The following is a 19,756-nucleotide window of genomic DNA, read 5'->3' as shown; positions in this document are numbered from 1 at the left end:
CCATGATTGATTAGTATTAAGTGGCCCAGGGAGTGCCAAGAAAACCCTCACCACACCATCACCATCAGCCAGGACTGTTAGCACATGGCAGGTTGGGTCCATGGATTCATGCTGTTGATGCTGCTCTCTGTCACAGCAAGAGATCAAAAAACACTGACAAATCCTTAAATACAAGTTCTGTATGTTAACAAATGTCTCCTTTTTACTGTTTTCTATTCTAGATATGAGAATATAGAATAGAAAGCCTTTAATCTGTTCATCTTGAGCTCTAAAGCTTGTTCATTGATTACCAAAGCTGATTTGATTGATTTGTCTTCTTTATTGACAAACAGTGCATTGTAAATGTTAGATTCAGAAAGTTAACAGCTACAAACTCACACACGATGTACAAACATTTTACTGTACACTGAACACCACACACACACACACATTATATTACACGCAAACACACCCACGCGCGCACACATACACACACACACACAACGATACACAGGCGTGCGCATACTCACATTATATTACAGTATTATAATACATTACAGTGGGATGCTCTGACTATATGAGCAGTAACACCTAGAACAGTATTGTAGGTAAACAGAGAAAGGCAGACTACAGCTGATTATTGAGCTGTTTTTCTTTTTTTCCAAGAGAAACCATACATTACATACATACTGAACAGTATGGCAAGCCATAGGAAAGCAAATAAATTAACATTAAAAAAAACTATCCAAAGAGTGTTTACAGCTGGACTGTTTCAGTTTCGGTTAGTTTGATGAAACACTGTGACTGACTGGACACATGGAGCAAAGATTACCAGATAAAATGAGAGATCCATCTCTTCACACTTGAGCAATAAAGCAAGATTTGTGTTCACAGTTTTGGGATAAAAGCTCCTCTGAAAAACCCGCATCAAAACAAGGATTTTTTTTTCTTTTCTTTTTTTTTTTTTCATTTGTTAGAAGAGATCCCTGGCTGCGTAACCTTAAGAGGTGCAAGTCTGATTTAGAGTCTCCAGCCATGCTAGCATCTTCTGTGAGGCCGTTCTTAGGCTCAACTGTGTTTTGAGCTAAATGCTTATGCTAATATTACTCAAAATGACAATGCTAACTTACGGATGTTTAGCAGGTAAAATGTTTACCATGTTCACCGACTTAGCTTAGCATGTTAGCATGCTAGCATTTGTTAATTAGCACTAAACACAAAGAACAGCTGAGGCTTGAGGGAATGACATAATTTTGGGGGTTTTAATTGGAAAGATTGAAATTTTGGCTTGATCGTGGCGTTACCCTCAAAGTAAAGAGATCACCAAGGTTATTACAACACACCCCGTGAGGAAGAAGACTGTCTGTGACAAATACATCCAATAGTTATCGAGACATTTCGCTAAAAAACAAAAATGTCAGCCTCATGGTGGGCACTGGAGAAAAAGTCAGGGCAAAGAAACAGTAGACTTCATCTTTTTGGGACTAAATTTCATTGCAATCCATCCAGAAGTTCTTGCGAAATTACATTTTTGGGATAAATACTCTCCTGAAAATTCACAATAAAACACTGCAGGTTTTTCTTTTTTGTGTAAAAGTGAAACTTGCCAATAAATATAAGTTAAAAATGGTTGTGAAAATAGCACATCTATCATAGAAAGATTGCTCCACTGGCTTGCCTTTAAACTGTCACAAGAGATGGTGGAAATGCAGACTGGAAGCAGAGTGAGTTGTACAGAGAGGTTGTGGACATTAGAAGAAGAAAGAGGACATCCGGGTAGAGCAGAGAGAGACAAAAAGAGAAAGAGTAATCTCTCCACACCCAGCCTCATTTTTATTCAAACACAAGACGCAAGCTTTGCCTCTCGCGCCCCCACCCCCATCTCCGTTTTCTCTGTTCTTCTATCCTTCCCGTCTCCTCTTGCCCCCTCCATTACCTATTCCCTTTCACTTTTTTCCTCTCTTCATAACTTGATTCCTTACATCTCCAGCCTCCCCTGCAGTATCTATTACACCAGAGCAACAGGAGAGGGGAAAAGCAGCCGAGCTGGTCCAGCTTCCAGAAAATAACTGCAATTAAAAGATAAATCCACCCTAAAGCACTCAGAGGAGCTTCTGGCGATGCACCTTGCATATCTGGGCCTATTTTGTTGTTTAGTGGTCTATTTGGCCTGTATGGCCTATATCTGTGCTTTATTGGCCAAGCATAATGTGACATCATGTTGATATATTTCAAACACAGTTACAGTAACGTCTGGATGGAGATTTCTATCTCAAACATCTGCAGTAAATGTCAGGTTTTGATGTCAGTCCCTCTGAATCAAAGAGTGAGCTCTTTTGTCTGCAGCTGCCATTTTTACCGCCATTCAACAATGAATGGAGACAAATTCATCATCGTCTCCATCGACAGTACTCCCAGCAGAGCAGAATACATTTAAGCTGCAGAAAATGTTGAGCTTTTACAAAGGAGGTGCGTTGTGGCCACAGGCATTGTTATGAAGCGTCATGCAACGCTTCATAACAACATCATGTCCTAATGAATAACAGGCAGCACATATGGAGAAATGAAAATGTTATTAAAGAGGCTCTTTTATTTAAAAAGGAAAATTTAACTCAATCTATATCCGTGTTTTAAATCCTTTCCATACTATACCCTGTGGAGTTTTTTCTAACCTCTAGTAGCTCTATGGATTAATGTTTTTCAAGAGGCTCCTTTTTAGTGATGGGTGATGCAATATACATCCCTGCCAATGGTGCGGTAACACGGTAACAACGCACCACCAACACTCAGCAGTGCACCAGCAAAGGCAGCGAGTCAGTGTCAGGAAGTTCAAGTGTTGCATTGCTTCAGTGTGACCGAGCCAGACTATATGCAAAACAATTATTAACTGTAACAGGCACTGAAAGTCGTGTGACTACCAAGTAAACTATGTAAGGAAAAGCACCCACAGGCTAATAAGCACTGAGTCTGCTGTCTGTCTATTAAATGAGCAAATCTAAAGAGCCCCAAAACTCCCAAGTGGTCTCTTCGGGATTCTTTACCATATGGGCTGCAGTTTGGTATGTACAAGAGATGAGGAGCATCAGCGGATATGTTTGAGAGCTGGTGTCAGCATCAGCTGAGTCCAGTCGAGTATTTGGGTTGGCAGCACTGAACAACCTCAGCAGCGAGTGCACACGGCTAAGCACAAAATAGAAAAAAACACGTCGTCAGTCACCACCCGCACTGCTTAAAGCAAGATAAACTTTCCCACAGTCATTCAAGTGAGTGAGGTTGTAATTCTCGTTTATATGGCTGGCAGTTAAACTGGCTACATGTAAAAGTAGAAGGCAGGAGCCTTTATTAATGTTGGACCCACAGTTTATGACTGCATATGACTAATTCCTGGAGGTAGTATATACCAGTGTAGATCCAGTACAAATTGAAACTTGAAAAAGAGTTGGTATCAAAGATTTGTCCTTCAGTGAGGAAAACTTATCTAGTAAACATCAACTTAAATCATGCAAATTTCAAAAATATTCACAAAAATGGGCTCGTCAATTTATGAGGAAGGAAATGCAGTTATGTAGTCAACTCATCCTCAAGGATACACTCATTGCGTTTAGGTGAGAAACACTGAATGTCAACAGTTTATAAGAAAACTCCACAGGGTACATTTAACCAGCCGATACATGCACTGATACATGTCAACTGGGCAGCTCCTCCATTGCCTCTGTGCGCTGCTTTGTGACTAAATAGTGTCCACTGACAGCAACATTTTACCTTTAAGAAGTTGATCGTTTTTTCTATTTATTTTACAATCACATTCCAATAGTTTTGATCAGTTTAGATCATAAAACACTATTTCTGTGTGTAAAATAATACAAATAAAAAATATTTCAAGGATGCACTTTCATTGGACATTTGTATTTTTCAACATAAGATCCTTTGTACAGAAAGACGGAGAAGGAAGAATGGAAAACATTTAAAAAGTTCCATGGCTAAACTCCCTACTTTCAATAAATATTCAGCAAAGATATAATCAGACACTATGAACTCTGGCTACTCTTTATCACTTACAACTGTATCTCTCCGTTTGCTTGTGTAAGAGTCATGGTCACACACACAAATAGAGACCTCTCTTTAGGGGGCTCGATTTAGTGTGGATTTAACTTTTAATAAGAATACCATAAAAACTGTTTTCTCCATGAACTTTTTAAGAACTTCATCTTGGAGTAATCTTTCTATATAGTGCGGGATTTGCCAATGCAGTAACGTGTTCCATTGTGTTCCTGAGATATCGTCTCTGCGGTGAAGATTTATGCTCAAACCAAGACACGTCGGTCATAGTATGTAAATACAAGACGTGCTGTACATCATTTCTGCCTTTGTTGTTTTTTTTCCACAAACACTGACACAGTAACATGTGAAATGTCTCCGAAAACTCACATCTAACCTTGTTAAATACCAGAAGACAAAAATATGAAGCAAAGAATTGACACATCACTCTGAACTCCAGATTTTACATAATGTATTAAGATACCTGCCTGTGCTGATAGCTTTCATTTCCTCTGCATGACAATTTTTTTTAGGTGGCGTTTAATATGAGCTTTTAGGCACACGAGTCATCTCACTCTTTATTAAACCCCCGAGCCAGCACTGAAACTGTTTTTCCAGAGGCATCTATTTACAACGAATTATGCCTCTGAACCACTGACTCGCTCCCAGTTGATCTCAATACTTTCTGATAAAATGTTCAATAAGCTATTGTTGCCAGGCAACAAATGCAATTCCGAGTCGCACCGCAATTGCCAGTCGAGTTTCGGCGAAAAGTGGAAGCTGTAATGTTTGGAGGTTTAAAATAGTCGTGGACCTCTCAATGTCACAACTTTCATAAATAAAAGACAGTGGGGCGTCCCGGTTAGTGGAGACCAGTGGTGCGAGACGAACACAAACACATCGTTCTGTAGGACCCGTCGTGTTGAAAGCAAACAACTAAACACTGTCACTTCACGTCATTGTGAGCAAGGCTCGCAGCGGATGACAAATAAAATCATGACATCCAATCAGTGCCACAGACTGGTAATCCTTAGGATGTGGGTGCACACGCATGACCAGAGGTTTGGGCTGAAGGCAGAGCGAGCCTGCTGTTGTTTCACAGCTGGTAATCTGCTCAGCGCTGAACGAGATCTCCCAGTGCCTCTCCACCAGTGAGATCAGACCTTCATGATTTCATATTGTGTGGAGACTACTCATTCAAACAATACATTTGTGTATTAAAACATGACAAATAACCTAATAATTTCCTTCTTGACCCTCAGCATTTTGAGTTTCACTATCTTCCTTTGTTACGTCTTTTCTCTGACATGTCTGATGAATCAATCTCTGTTGGTCGTAAATGTGTTTTGCGTAAGGCGCGACATTGAAAAGGTCACTGTCCACAGATGAGAACATGTATAGGTCACTCCATGTCATTTCATCTGCAAACTGACACCACAGTATTAATCAGTGATGTCAGTTGGGAAATGTGACTGTCAAAACAGACTCTGACAACAATGACATGTCCGCCAGCCAACGAATCGGAAAAAACAGAAAAGAATTAATACCGAGGACCCTGCCTGCCTGCCTGCCCGCCCGCCTGCTGTAGAGTGATGATTACCATCTGGACGGCAGCCATACAGTTCTGACTGAAATGAGATTTGTTTCATGCGTGGACAGAACATGAGCATTGGATTTCGGGTGTTGTTCATGTGTTGTATTGATGCTCAACTGGCAGTCAGCTTTGAGGGTTTTCAGCCAAATCACAAGAACATTGGATGACAATACCTTTTCTGTCTTTCCGGATTCTCTGGCCACTGCAGTGCGTTCAAAACAGGTGCACCTCAGCAGCTGGTAATGACTCAATACCCACAGTCTCTTAAGCTCCCTTTTTTTCCCTTTATTCCACCAAGTGTGCAGTTGCCTTAACTTCCTAGCCTGCGAAGTAAGTTGTTACACTGCTATGGTATAATACTTCTTTATCTGATTATCCCGCTGTTTCCTGATCCATAATTGGCTTTACTCAGAGGGCATTAGTGCTGATTGTAAAACATCATCCATTATGAGTTCCCCCTGAATTAAGTATTTTAAGTAGGACAGGCGTTGCTGGCTCTCTGCATGGGAGAGTTTATCTTTTCATGGTTGGATGAAAAGTACAAAATAGCACTATGAAACCCCCCCCCCCCCCTTTTTTTTTTTTTTTTTTTTTTGTCCGCAGTCCACAGCACTTCAAAGTTTGTTCCAGTGATGAGTCAGGCAGAGGAAGATAATCATAGAGAACTCACAAATACTCCAGTGACAATTAATTGTCTGATACTGTTGGCAGAAGAGAAAGCAAATGAGCATATAGGAAATAAATATCCCACGTTATAATATGTACAGGCTCTTCAATATGAAGATAGATTGAAAAAAAAGTGCCATTAAAACCGTTGGCTCTTGTCTGGATTCAAATGGTAGCAATTTTCACCAACACACTGAGCAAAACATACTGGAGATAACAAGGCCTGCTCTGGGTCTTGTGTCAAGAAACACAGCTTTGTAGTTATAGTTCGTCAGGCTTTTGGTCCAGCTTGTGTCCTGTCATATAAATGTCTGCTCACACAGTCTTCACAGTTGTATCTTTGTGTGAATAATCCTTACATAAAAACCAGGCCATGTCGTCCTCGAATCAAACAGTCAAGTTGGTAAAAAAATGGTCTGACTTCCATCATGAAATCTTGCAGATGTTGCATGAGAGGGGAAGGGGGTTTGTGACTGTAACCACGTAAGACACTCTAAGACAGAAAAGTCCAGATACTAGTTTTTTTTTTTGTTTTGTTTTCAGTCACTGGCTTTTGCACTGCCCACTGAAGTTAACTCGATAGAGAAAAGAGAGAGAGAGAGAAGTCCAATGACAGGAGGACAGATGTGGCCATGCAGACACATAAATGGCCACAGTTTGGCTATTGTTTAAAAACATGTGAAGTGGAAGAAGAAGTGTAAAGATGACAGCCTGCTCCTTCACAGACTGTACACGGGTCAAAATTTTTCATACTGTATCACTCCTCTGCGCGGTTACACAGATTCAGTAGGAGACTGGTCATCAGCGTGGTGTCTCATTGACTGAACACTGGTCAGGATTTTCTTCTGGTGGCCGGCAAGAGACACTCCGATTCTCTGAAGGTCTCTGGGGAAACATATAAACAGATACAGATATTAGGCTGCATCATCATCATCAGAAAAATGTCATATGAACTATTATCAGAGGTGTTATGTGTAGGATATTAACACCCATAAATCAAAAAATCTAATAAATGAAAGACTACTGTCATAGCCTCTGTTTAACTAATCATATATCTCACATAATCGTGACTCAGGTTTTAACCTTTTTAAATTTAAAGGTACATCCCTCCACTGTATGCGTTGCAGGTGCATCAATAATTTTATTTTACTGATCTGATGTGGCATCTGGGACAATTTGCTTTCAGCCACAGCAAACAATATGGCCATACATCCCACATAATGTCATATACGTCACTTTTTATGGGCTACGTAGGCATATAACTTTTCTCAGGATCTAACATGGACCCAACTTTCAAAATATGATTTAACACACATAGCGCTGTGAGTTTGTGTTGCAAAGAGAACAATTTAAAAACTAAGTTCTGGTGCAAGTTTCCCATCTGTCTTTCCCCAAGTAGCATGAGAAGTGTCTTAAAGAAATTTCACTGGCTCACACCCCTCTTATCTGCTGTCTCCACACGGGTACTATGTAAAAGTATACTTAATTAATCCCTGTGGGGGAATTAATCCTCTATGTCTGACTCATTCTCCCTGTTTAGGAGAGCACAGGGACCAACTCAAGCCGGAGCCTTGGTCAGAGGTAATGGTAGGGACCTCTGGTGGACTACTCATTGACTGAAGAGTTTTGAGGTCGTTGCTAAAGGCTCATTTTGTATCCAGCACCTGCTCAGCAGAACTAAACCACACAATGCAAAAATATTTGCCTCCTTGTTTTGGTAGGAAAAAGAGTGATCAAGCCATTGACAAAATGAAAACCTATAGTGCCTTCATTACTAAGTAAACAAAGCTAAAAGGTTTCCCACAGTGACAGGTGGTGTTGGGAATTAAACATTATAGGAAAAAAAAAACAACTCTTTTTAGCTGTAAAACAGTGAAAGAGAACAAACCACAAGCAGGAACACCGAGTTTGGAAAAGAGATATGTGAAAGCTAGAGACTGTGGGAAATGTGGTCCTAGCTTTCAGAAACACCAGCAGTGCTGACACCACTCAGACGACAGTGGTTTCATTTGGCTAAGGACACTCACTATTTATTTGACAGTGATATACTGATGCTCAGTGATGGTGCTCATAGCATTTTATACCATGATAAGAAGAGGAAGAAAGGATGGAAGTGAGTGAGACAGGGAGATTGTTCAGAGAGACAGACAGGCGTACAAATGGACCAGCAGTCAGCCACCCAGCTGCCAGTCATCCAACTAACAAGACGGCGACTTGGCAGGTGAGCAGTGTGAGACGCAGGCAGACGGAAGAAAGGCAGTTTAATGGGTGGACCTACTCGGCTGTGATTTGTGTGACAAGTGGCAAAGAGGTGAAACCAGAGCCCAGGAAGGAGTCTCGATACTGGGTCATCTTCAGAGCAGCCAGCCAGTCTTCCACTGAGCTCACCCTGCTCAGGTCTGGAGCTCCACGGTCTAACAAGGGATGATGGGAAGGACTGCAGAGAGTGAAGACATAGAGCGATTAAAAGAAACCCCTCCAACTATTGCTGAAACAGAGGGTCGAGTGTGTTTGTGTGTGCAAATGAGTTTGTATCTCTCCTCACCCAGGGGCCACGTTGTTGGTGCCGGCTTTGAGAGACGCAGGGTTGCGTATCATTTTGTCCAACATGCTGACAATATCAGGAAATTTTGGCCGAGCATTCCTGTCTTTCTGCCAGCAGTCCAGCATCAGCTGGTGCAGCACCACTGTACAGTCCATCGGAGCCGGCAGCCTGAAATCCTGCTCGATGGCATTTATCACCTGGGACACGGTGGGAGAGGGAAACAAGAGACAAAAACAAAGGAGAGGACAAGTGGACACAAACTGTTACCAACTAATGAAAAAAACATTTATCTATATATATATTTCATTCTACATACTTAAAGCTGGAGTAAGTCTCCCTTTGGTGCCCCAAAGTGGACGAAGTGAAATGGCGCTTTTAGCCTCCATTATGTGACATGGTATCAATCGATTTGAGATATGCAGGTGGGGTGTAATTTCTAGAGGGATTTAATCAAATGTTGAAGGATTAGATGCATTTAAAGCAGCCGTTCTTTAGGGAGTGAGTGAGCCTCTGGGGAACAACAGCTAAATGCAACCCTCTATTCAACTGTAAAGGGCTGTTTGCCTCCGCCCACTCCTCCGTCACCCGCGTTGTTGGATCCGGAAGCAGAGAAAAAGGGAGAAATAAATCAATTCTAACCACTTAGGCTGCTTTTGTAATGTGAAGTATGAAGTTTGCTTTCCCATAATCAGACTTGATTAGTTAAGGTTTATGTTTATGTCCATGAGTGCAGGATATACAAAAATATTTTCATGTTTCACCAGAAGAGATAAGATGGGGGATTTGGGATATATTCAGAAAAAAACTTGTCTTTGACGTACTGTATATTTGACAAATATCAAGAGACAGCAGAAAATGTCTAAGTTCTTCGGTGTGTTTTTAGACAAGCACCACGTTCTGGTCGGGGAAATGGGAGATATAAATGACATGAGAGAAAATATTTTGGAAGAAATTTAATCCTGTGATATGACATAAGTAAATTGCTCACAGCATGGTGCTGGTCTGTGATGCTCAGGGTATCAAAGGGTTGAAATAAGAAAAAAAGATCCAAAGTTGAGTCCAGCTCTCTTGCTGCTGTTTAGGGGACACTTCATATTTTGATTTGTTACTTCCTCCAGGCAGATGAGACTTCAGTAGGGATGGAGAATGTCTGCTAAGCTACAGTTCCTTTGAGATCTTTGGCTGATAGGACAGGTGTATTTTTACAGACGACTCTTGCCTCATTTAGTTTTATTTAAAACTACAGAAAAAATGAAAACTTGGATTAGTTAAGAGGATTCAATTTCCATTTGAGAGCTTCATCCTGACACAGCGTGCAGTCACTCAGTATTATCCAGATATTCATCGCTAAGCAGCAGTGACGCCTGCTGCAGACTCTGATGTCGAGGCAGGTAGTTTTACACAGAGAAGCTACTGATTTCATTATGCCGGTGCAGGTACTGAGGACGATACAGATCTTTCGAGGTTTTTCTGAGAAAACTTTTAGGCAGGGATTCTGTATTGCAGGGTGGTACTGCTAAATATGCCAGCATACCTCTGGGTGCAGAATGTAATTATCGTGAACATCACAGACTTCAAAACCCCTTTGCCTGAAAACGTAACTAGCTGCCTTACCCCCTACAAAATAACAAAAGAAAGGAAATATAAAGTTCAGGGATTATTGTCTCCAATTATTCTGCCCTTTGTACCAGGGAAGTGAAAATGTATTTTTTGATGTCTCCCCAACCCTAATTATGATGGATGTGATGTTTAAAGCTCACACTGAGGTGTGGCCTGGTGGCTCAAACAGCGGCGCCTAACATGTTCTGTATCTGTAAAGCTCCCGCACAATATCTTCAATCAAATGTTTTCATACATCACATATCCAGTTACTATCATCTGTCTTGTCACCCTCCACACTTTTATCTTCAGAGACCCAACACAATCACTTTTTGATGAACATATACAGATGATGACAAGTATTCTGTGGAAGATTCAAGTGACAGTAATGGAAATGACAGCATCAGAATATAAAACTAAAATAATTTAGACTTAGTCTCTGGCTTGTATTGTGAATGATGGCTGGATCCAGTATTGTGCATATGATGTCAGCAAGTTGCAAGAATATAAGCAAAGTGAGTAACAGGGAAATGTAGGCTACTTGCAAAAGTCCTATTTAAACCATCCATTTACAGTTTACTTGTTTTCTATGTTGCCATGTAGAAAGAGAATAAGCATAATTCCCCAAATGTTGAACTGTTTCTTTAAATTTGGGCTGCAACTATTTAAAATATTTTCATTATTGATTAAAAATGAATGAAAAATGCTCATGCAATGTCCTACAATCAGCTTACTATAATGTGAGACAAAGAAAAGCAGCAAAGTCTCACATTTGAGAACATGGAGCTATCAAATTCTTGGCATAAAATGGCAATTAATCTATTGTAAAGATATTGGGCAATTAATACTCTTTTGATCAATCAATTAATTCTTGTAGCTCTACTTTAGAATAAGGCAAAATTCAAAAAGACGCATATTTAATTAATTCATGTTGCACTTCATTCATGCCATGTGCCACTGTTTTGTAATTATTGTATTTTTTATTTGCACTAAAAGTCAATCACATCTGAATTTTCTCACTAAAACTCTAACGTTTGAGACCCTGCCATCCTCCATCACCTGACCTCCACGTTCACCTGCACACCTGCTCCTCATTCCCTCATTATCTTCCCTTGTTTACCTTCTCTTCAGCCTCAGTCCATGATGCCTTCCTGCCAAAGCATTCCAGCCTTTTGTCTTTTTTCCTGCTTCAGTTTATGACCTCTGCCTTTTTTTGGGCTTTAGCCTGCCTGCTTTTACCCCCCTGGACTTGTATACCTCTTCTTGCTTTGATCGCTGACCTTGTTTTAACTCCACATTTTCTGCCCTTGATTCAAGATTCTGAGTCCAAATGCACTGTGCGCTGTATCTTGAGTTTTGGAGCTGCTGCTATGTTTTTTGCTCATACTTTAAAGACGGATTGTGTCATTCAGAAGTGCCAAAAAAAAAAAAAGCCCAAAATGATCTTTTCCACGTCTTCTCGTACATTTAAACTTACAAGACCAAGTCAGTGTATGTGTAAGCCTATATAAGCTGAGGGAGTTGCTGCGCTTCTACTGTAAATGCAGCGCCGGGGATTTGTCTGCTCGTTGAGTGAACTCTACTTGACCCCGACACACTTCTCAGGCTTTGTGCCACATAAATTCTCTCTAAGCACCGCTGTCAATCACAATAGCAGCGAGTGTAGTGAAACATCAGAGGTCTCTTTCATGATTAATTCATGTCGAACACAGCACCTGTGGCGGCTCCGCTGACAATTTCACCGTTCCGTGTTCTTTGAAATTGGGTGTGTGTGTGCCTTTTTACATGTGCCTGCCTGCCTGCCTGAATGTGTGTGGTTTAGGTGTGTGTGTGTAGTATGTGTGAGTTTAGGGTGTGAGGTTCATGCATAGTTAATGCCCCAACAGACCCTCGTTAGCTATAGCAGTAACACACACTTTCTCCATCATTATACACTATCTGTGCCATTATAAAACTGTCTCTGTCATTATACTGAATCTCTGTCATTACGGCTGCATAGGCTGCTTCTATTTCTCGGGAGCAACCTAAGGGGAATGAGGGGTGAGGCTGCAAAGGGAGGAGATGAGGAGAGGCAGCGGGGGGGAGGAAAGAGACGGTGGAAAGTGTGGAATAAGGGGAAAGAGATGGTTAAGGTGATCTAAATGCTAGACAGGGAAATGGTTCCTTGCAGACGAAAATGAGGAACTGATTTACGTTTATTAGTTGAAAATGTGTTTCTATCTTACAGTTGGAAGCACATCTCATCACTGATTAACTCCTCATCAGTGCGAAAGCTAACCAGATAGAGAATATTCCACATATAAGATAATGAGATCTAAAGCAGGTTAAACATTGCTGGAGTGGAAGCTGGGGTTTGAAAATGTGCTTTTACTGGGAGAAATAAGACAGCAAATCTATATATATTATATAATAACATATAAAAATTTTTAAAAGAGCTTTTGCTTTAAGCATATTTTCCAGGTGATAAACTCAACTGGAGTCACTCAGTGATGCGTTGGCAAATTTTCTGCAGCAACAAAAATTATTTTAAAGTTTAAACTCGAGACAAACTGTAAGCTTGTAAAATTCCCAGGCTACTCTGTGTCAGAGCCATTAGATTTATAGTTTCGGAAAGCAAGAATTGGGATTTAGAGCCTCGATGCTTTGAAGTGGGGTTTAGTGCCAAAACTAACTATAATCTGTGTATCACATTTCTTCTCGGAAATAGAAACCTAAAAATAAAAATGTCAGCAATCCAATCTTCTGGAACCTCCTTTTTCATGTACTGTTCGTGATCCCCTTTAGGTTTAAACAGTAAAATTGAATACTCAGCCTAAAGAAAGGATGAGAGAGTGGTTTTCATTTTCTGTTAATACAAGAGCAGAGAATTGTACACTTATTTTTTGAAAGAAAAAATTGCTGATCATTGCTAGTCTAAAACAAACACGGGGATAAATATAATTTCAAACCACTTAATAACATCAACGTGATGCCGACATAAAATAAAAAGGTATAGAAATGCTGCAGCAGACTGATCGTACTGTGCAGGTAATTGGAATGAAGTTGTCAAGGCAATCTAAAATTCCCTGAAGAAAAGATCAGCTGGAAAACAAAATTCTGATGCGTCTTGGTCTGATGTTTCAGGGAACAAACATTTCTGTGACACCTAAATTGATGTCCTCATTTTCCGTGTGTTTTCCTCGGCATGCAGAAACCCTGCTGTGAGAGACGGCAAAGGAAACAAATAATCACACCCCCAACCCAAACACACACACACACACACACACACACACACACACACAGTCTCTCTCTAGAATGACTCTGTACGACAAAAAAAAAAAAAAATGGTGAACGAACACAATCTTATACAGTCACAGACATCAATGAGAACACAAGATGACAAGAGACAGACTTTCTTTCTTTATCTCGGTGTCTTTCTCACACAGGCACGCACAAGCAGGTGGGGACTTACATCTTGGTTGCTCATGTCCCAGTAAGGCCTCTCTCCGTATGACATCACCTCCCAGGTGACGATCCCATAACTCCAGACATCTGACGCTGATGTGAACTTCCTGTAGGCGATTGCCTCCGGAGCCGTCCACCGCACTGGGATTTTACCACCCTGAGAGAAAGAAAGACAAAAAACGAGAAGAAAGGAAAAGAAAGAAATGAAGAAAAATGATTATAATTTTTTTTTTTTTTTTTTGCTTTAAAGTTTAGCTCTTGATGTGCGTACTTAAACATTCATCACACAGTACTAAACTGAGGCTATAGGCAGCCCATATATCTGCCATAGTATGTCATAAATACCAAGGTGCGGACTGACTATTAATGTAATGGTCATCACAATCCTTACCGGACAGAGAGACGGGAAATGTGCGTATGATTGATTTCATACAATGTGTACACAGCTGCCTGTGTCCATGAGTCACCTGCTGCATTCACATTGTAGCATCATATACAGTTTTCAGTGGTAAAAAGATGCACTCAGAGAGAGAGGAAGAGAGAAGACAAAGCAGATGTTTGATAGTGTAGTGAGATGGATAACACACAGCTGTTCCACATACATACTGTTCATCTACATTTGTTTCTTCTTGTCTTTTCTAATGAAGACAAAGCAGCGACTAAACAAAAGCTTTGTTGTTCTGACTGCTGATTTTGTCGTCGTGGAGAATGGGAAATATTGCTACGTGTTTGGCTGGGCTTGATTCCCGTAGGAATACATTGCCTGTGTCCCAATTCAGGGGCCGCACCCTCAGAGGCTGTATTTGTAGACCGACTGTGTCACAGCAGCGCGACTAGGCTGTCCCATTTTGAAGGCTCCTTCAAATGCGGCCGAGAAATGCGGCTTTCTTTTCCTGGGCAGTGAAGGATCCAATGGGGGGATCACTCATGGCCCATCCTTTCCCAAGATACTGGTAATGAAAGCAAACAACACCGACAGAGAGCCCAAGGAATACACTTTTAAATGTAAGTACTGAGTTTTCAGCTCAGCTGTGAAAAAGAAGGCGATGGGAGCCGCGGGCACAGCTGGTGATACAAAGTCAAAATCATCTCTTGGCCAGACTTGCAGTCTCATTTTGGTTCAGCCTTCATGGTTTACGATGGCTACGAAGGGCCACACCTTCGCAAACCTGGATTGGGACACAGCTATCATCTCTGCAAACTATAATCTTTTAAAATGATAGGAAATACTTAGAAGCCTTCATACAATGCCTCTGAACAGACTGCGTTTTCCATCACTTCTATCCAAAGAGAACAACAACTGGATGGATATCCATTGACTTTGGCATAGACATTCATGGTCCCCAGAGGATGACTCCATGAAGGTCAGCTGTTGTAGAGCAGGGGGAATATATCATTTAATATGAAATATCTGTGTCAACAATGAAGAAAGAGAGCTGGAGAGAGAAGTTCAAACCCTGGCTCCTTTCTCACCACCACACAACTGGCCAGTAAAGGTGTGAATGTTGGATTGTCAGAAAATTACAGAATTGGTCTGACACAGTCCGCCTCTGATCCACTGTCAGGAAAGTGGGGAGGAGGGAGGTTTTTGATGCTATTCAACCATCTGTCAAGCTGGTTGGATGGAGTATACTGGCCCCTTAATGACCATGATGGTCCTCTGAGTTTTTATTCAGTGCCACCATGGGTTCAAACTGTCCACTAACCCAACACTTAAGTTCACGACAGCATTTCTCTGAAACTAATGACTGAATGACTGAACGAAGAATGGCCCAACTAATTGTCAATGGGGCATGAGGGAACCGTCCCTTCATATAATGTGGGATAGCAGGCGATTGACCGGTGGCATGAAAAGAAGGAGGGGTCAGAAGTTGGAGAAAATCCTCTTCTGTATGTCCCTTGCCTCAAGGACTAGAGATACAAAAACAACAAGTGTCTGTGAGCTTGTGAGCACAGGGACAACACTCGTTTGCTTCCAGTGGATTTTCAGCTTCATCAGCTGTATATAAAAATTAATGTCCCCAACTGTGCACATGTTAACATGCTAACATTAGCATTCAGCTCAACGCACAGATGAGCGTAAGTACAGCTGAGGCTGATGAAGCACATGATGAAAGGTGAGTCTGATAGTGAAGAACTGATTCTGACAATCGGAGCAATGTCCATTTAAAGACACCCTGAGGACAAACTTTGCGTTTAATGTCCTACTCGTCATAAGGATCTAACATCTGCAAAGTTATCAATTTTTAATCCATTCAGAAATTTCATTTTCCAATTAGTAGCAGGTATTAAAGCTTCACAGGGCTGCTAGCATGGCTGTGGACTTTGAGTGTTGTTTTTATGAATGTGAGTGAAATCTCCTGGTTATTAAAATTACCATGGCGACAGGTAGCACGCAGTTCGCCAATCCTTTGGCCACAGTGGGACAGTGTGTCCTCTTGAATGTACATTTAGTTACGCTTGCCTGTCTTGTGTGTGTCTGTGTGTGTCTGTGTGTGTCCTTACCAGTGAGCTGGTGTAGGTGGGGTCAGAGGTGTCCTCCTCCAGATATCGTGATAAGCCAAAGTCAGACACCTTACACACCAGGTTACTGTTAACCAAGATGTTCCGAGCTGCCAGGTCCCGGTGAACATAACTCATCTCCGCCAGGTACCTGGAACATCAGCAGGATTTATTGTGTGAGTGTGTGTTATCTGCTGCCAGCTACCTGGGCTACCATAAAAAGGTAATGGGATTTAGTGTGTGTGTGTGCATTTGTGTGCTTGTGTGTGTGTACATGTGTGAGTGTGTGCATATCAGTGTATGTGTGTGTTATCACTGCTGGCTACCTTAGATAAAGTAGGAATGGGATTTAACGTTTGTGTACATGTACATGTTTGCGTGTTATCACAGCCAGATACCTGCAATAAAACACAGATAAGATCTAATGTGTGTGTGTGTGTGTGTGTGTGTGTGTGTGTGTGTGTGTGTGTGTGTGTGTGTGTGTGTGTGTGTAGGTGTGTGAGCAGTGTTTCAAGCGGCCAAGTCGACAGGTTGTGGTGCTGTTGACTTTAACAGCTTGGTTTACCATATAACATGTTTTAGAGTTTGTGTATGTTTCATGTGTGTTTGCATGAGTACGTATGTGTGTGTGAAACAGAGTTTGCAGGATGTGGATGCAGTACATCTCAAGCTGCTGACGTCTGATTGATTGTAACACATCACCAGACTGTATTGGATGTCACCACATGAAGTCGCAGTGTGATGGAATTGGTTTTGTTTCAAAGAAATCTAACTTCTCATAACAATCACTGAACAATCAAAAAAGCTTGTTCTAAATCTTTACAATAAAATGGATTTCTGCAGCGTGTATGTGTGTGTGTGTGTGTGTGTGTGTGTACCTCATTCCAGACGCGATGCCCCTCAGCATACCAACCAGCTGAATCACTGGGAACTGCCCATCATTCTGCTGCAAAACCATGAACCATGACAGGATTATTGTTGTTTTCTGTTATCAGACTTTTTCACTCTCGTTATTCAGAGAAAGTCCAACATGTGAAAGACATGTCAGCACTTTACAGAAAACGTCATGACAAACAATGTTTTTGAGACTCAGCGAACAATATGTGACTGTAATGTGATTTGGGGAAAGACGAACCATATCTAAACACGCTCTTATCATTGCGGTTGTTGTAGAAATGTGATTTTATGAGATTTCCACAGTTTAACTTCAACGTTATCCTAGATCGCACAGTGGGACGCGTCCATCAACAGCTGATTTGAAGTTTTGGTGACCAAAGAAAAAAAATTCAGACGGTGTAAGAAATTTCAGATCAAGTTCTCACAGTGTGACTGCTGCCAGGAACCCACTGCTACAAACCGACCAATCAGAATACAACATGAAATGACACAGAATACACTGGAATAAACATGCTAGCTACAGCACACATCATCAGGGGCCCCGCTTAGGGGGGCTTGGAGCATTGTACAGTGTCTTTATGGGAGGTTTTAGGGTGTTCACGGCTGTCATTGCAAAATGTGCCAATATGATGGGTCATCGGGGGCCCAAGCATTTGACACTGCACTTCTGTTAACAGGCCAATCACAACATGAATACATGTAGATCGAGCCTTACTTCATGCTGCAGGTCTACAGTCTATCCTACACAGTAGAGATACTAGTTAATCAGTTATTATCACATCACTTTGTATAGCATGAAGCGGGTCAACCAGTGCTACTAAAGTGGCTTTAAATCAGGCTTATGGAGTTAAGAGAGTAAATTATGGTGTTTTTCCCTTTGGAGAATAAGACAGTTAATCAGGGATGTTTTGGAGTCTTGGATAATGTTGGCCGATGGGCTTTCGCTGTCCCAAAGATATACAATGTGATATAACATAATTGCAATTATGCCTTGCCATGTATAAATCAGGTTAATATGAGAGGTGTGTATAGAATAATGAAAATCACTTCTTTTATTGTGCCATTGCTTTAATCAGAATTTTTGCTAATATATCCTTAGCGTGTACAAGCAAACATAAAATGCATGAACTGAATATTAAAAATCAACACAAAAACCTCATGTTATGAAGAGCTGTAGGTCTGTTCCTGTTATGAGCCAGAAACATTTTCGCCTTTTTGCGATTTCACTCTTTCACCTTCGGGCCAGACTGTCTCTGTCTTCTATAAACATCACTCACATCCCCGCTGACATAGTTGCAGTCGAAGGTGGGTGTGTGTGTGTGTGTGTGTGTGTGTGTGTGTGTGTGTGAGTGTGTCTTTTAATTCACTTTGTGCATCAAACTGTGCCTTTGATGCTCCTCTAGCCTAATCCTCTGCAGGCAAAACCTTCTTTTAGGTGCACACAAACACACACGCGCATTGATCCTCTGGGTCTTGTGCCTGCAAGATGGTCACGCTAGGACAGCAACACCAGTGAGATCGATCATTGTGTTTGTGTGCGTGTATGAGTCAGCGGATGATTTGAGTCAAAAGGGGTCACGCTGTGAGAACTGAACATCAAAGTGTTTCTCTTTCTGTTTTTAGAGGCGCCTCGAAAGGAGGGCAGGATCAAAGAGACGGACAGACTGACGGGCAGACAGGCTGGCAGGATGAGGAAGAAGGAGCACAGGAAGGAAAAAGAAGAAGAGAAAAGGGAGAGCAGGAGGTTGTTTCTGTCTTTGTGTCTCTTTATTCAAAAACTCCCAATCCTCCACTGTTCATCTGTTACTCTGTATTGCATGTCAACTTACATTTTTGGACTATGTGACTGTGGACTGAACATAACTTTGAAAACTTTTTCTGCACCATCACACAGTACCAACTGATCAATCCCAAATTCATCCTGCAGCTTGACAACAAGCTCAAATCCACTCTATGCTCTGATGAGGACCGGACTGAAAGTTGCAAAATAAGTGAGTAAGTGGACCTTAAAGGCCCTGACAACCCATTTCATATCTCATTCAGCTTCTGACGGTATGTGAATGGGTCCTATATGATCATACTAGCTCACAAACACTTTTTTCCCTTGGTGGTCTCCTCACTGGTTTGAAGCTGAATTTTGACATTTTATTATTAGATTGTTGCTTTTTTTATTCATGAATATTTAATCTTAAAGAGACATGCTTTACAGAAAAGTTTTCAGTGGCTTTCAGTCGGCATTGTTTTGTCAACTGCTATTTTCAAATTAATGAATAAACTGTCAAACTCAATTTTACCATGAATGAGAAGTCCTGTATAGAGGTATCATGAATCATGACTTGACAACTTAGCAAATTCCATCCGCTGAGGACCATGAGATACAGCTGAAAGTTCCAGAATGAGCATGTTGAGACAGTCAAACTCAGGTTTCTAAGGTTATGAATGAACTGTCAAGCTAAATTTTTTTTTATTTATTAGATTTTACAACCCAAAAA

General features: G+C 41.2%; 1 protein-coding gene across 1 annotated transcript in view; it reads right to left on the bottom strand.

Moving 5' to 3' along the window:
• Positions 1–6,173: 6,173 nt before the first annotated feature.
• Positions 6,174–19,756, bottom strand: part of LOC111645393 (ephrin type-B receptor 1-like) — an 83,021-nt gene continuing 69,438 nt past the window's right edge. Inside the window, exons 15-20 of the mRNA XM_023394605.2 lie at positions 17,246–17,313; positions 16,371–16,518; positions 13,873–14,022; positions 8,823–9,019; positions 8,556–8,714; positions 6,174–7,162 (exon numbers count right to left, since the gene is read on the bottom strand). Coding sequence (XP_023250373.2) covers positions 7,051–7,162; positions 8,556–8,714; positions 8,823–9,019; positions 13,873–14,022; positions 16,371–16,518; positions 17,246–17,313 — 834 coding nt within the window. The 3' untranslated portion in view covers positions 6,174–7,050. The remainder of the gene's footprint in view (positions 7,163–8,555; positions 8,715–8,822; positions 9,020–13,872; positions 14,023–16,370; positions 16,519–17,245; positions 17,314–19,756) is intronic.

Source organism: Seriola lalandi, unplaced genomic scaffold, assembly GCF_002814215.2.
Source record: "Seriola lalandi dorsalis isolate HSWRI2012SDOR001 ecotype SW California unplaced genomic scaffold, Sedor1 jcf7180002054949, whole genome shotgun sequence".
NCBI classification, from domain to species: Eukaryota; Metazoa; Chordata; class Actinopteri; order Carangiformes; family Carangidae; genus Seriola; species Seriola lalandi.
Note: the sequence above shows the minus strand (reverse complement) of the source record. Positions and strands in the feature narration are given on the sequence as shown.